Below are 768 nucleotides of genomic sequence, written 5' to 3' on the forward strand. Positions count from 1 at the left end.
CCACCATGCAAGCCCCGCCCAGGCCCCCGCAGCCGCCCGGCGTTGGCGGGAGCCATCGCACGTGGCGGCTGATGGTTTTTGGACACAAACAGTGGTGGCAGCAAGGCAGGGGTTTTATTTTTTTATTTTTTTCTTTAAATATTTGTTGCCAGACTTCGTATAGGAGCAAACTTCTTCACAGCACCACGAGCCATCTACTATTCAGAATAGGAAGAATAAGACGAGTAGAGGTGAGATCTAAGCACAGAAGAGCGGGGAGAAGCACCAAGATGCATAGCTTGACAGATGGGATACGATACAGAGTCCATAACTTAATCATAAAAAATATATATATGTATATATCCATCATGTAGAACTTTATGGATTTTTTTTTTTAGATACATATTTTTTTTCTTTTCAACAGATATTTTCAGGCGGGTGATTTTTTTTGTTGGTTTTTTTTGTTATTTTTAAAGTCTTTTTTGTTGTTTTTTTTTTTTTGACCACTCTGTACGTCTCGAGAAAAGAAAGGAACAGCAACACTTTGTTCTGAAACCACAAGCAAAAAATGCATTCATCAGGACTCAAGCGACTGAACCAGACTCCAACTCCAGTTTATACATGAATATACAGCGGTACGTCCCGGAGAACGCCCGCGGGCACACGCACCCCCGCGTGCACACCCACGCACACCCACACACACCCACACCAAACAAATGCCAAGGAAAAAAAAACAAATAAAAATAATAATAATAATCCTCCCAAAACCCCAAAGCTGAAGCCACTCCT

The 768-nt window shown here is 42.2% G+C and overlaps 1 protein-coding gene across 1 annotated transcript in view; it reads right to left on the bottom strand.

The window, feature by feature from the left end:
• Positions 1-175: 175 nt before the first annotated feature.
• CASKIN1 (CASK interacting protein 1) overlaps positions 176-768 on the bottom strand; it is a 30,288-nt gene continuing 29,695 nt past the window's right edge. The window contains 1 exon segment of the mRNA XM_035903544.1: positions 176-237. Within this exon segment, the coding sequence (XP_035759437.1) occupies positions 176-237 (62 nt within the window).

Source organism: Egretta garzetta, unplaced genomic scaffold (assembly GCF_000687185.1).
Source record: "Egretta garzetta isolate BGI_Z169 unplaced genomic scaffold, ASM68718v1 scaffold71, whole genome shotgun sequence".
Taxonomy (NCBI): domain Eukaryota; kingdom Metazoa; phylum Chordata; class Aves; order Pelecaniformes; family Ardeidae; genus Egretta; species Egretta garzetta.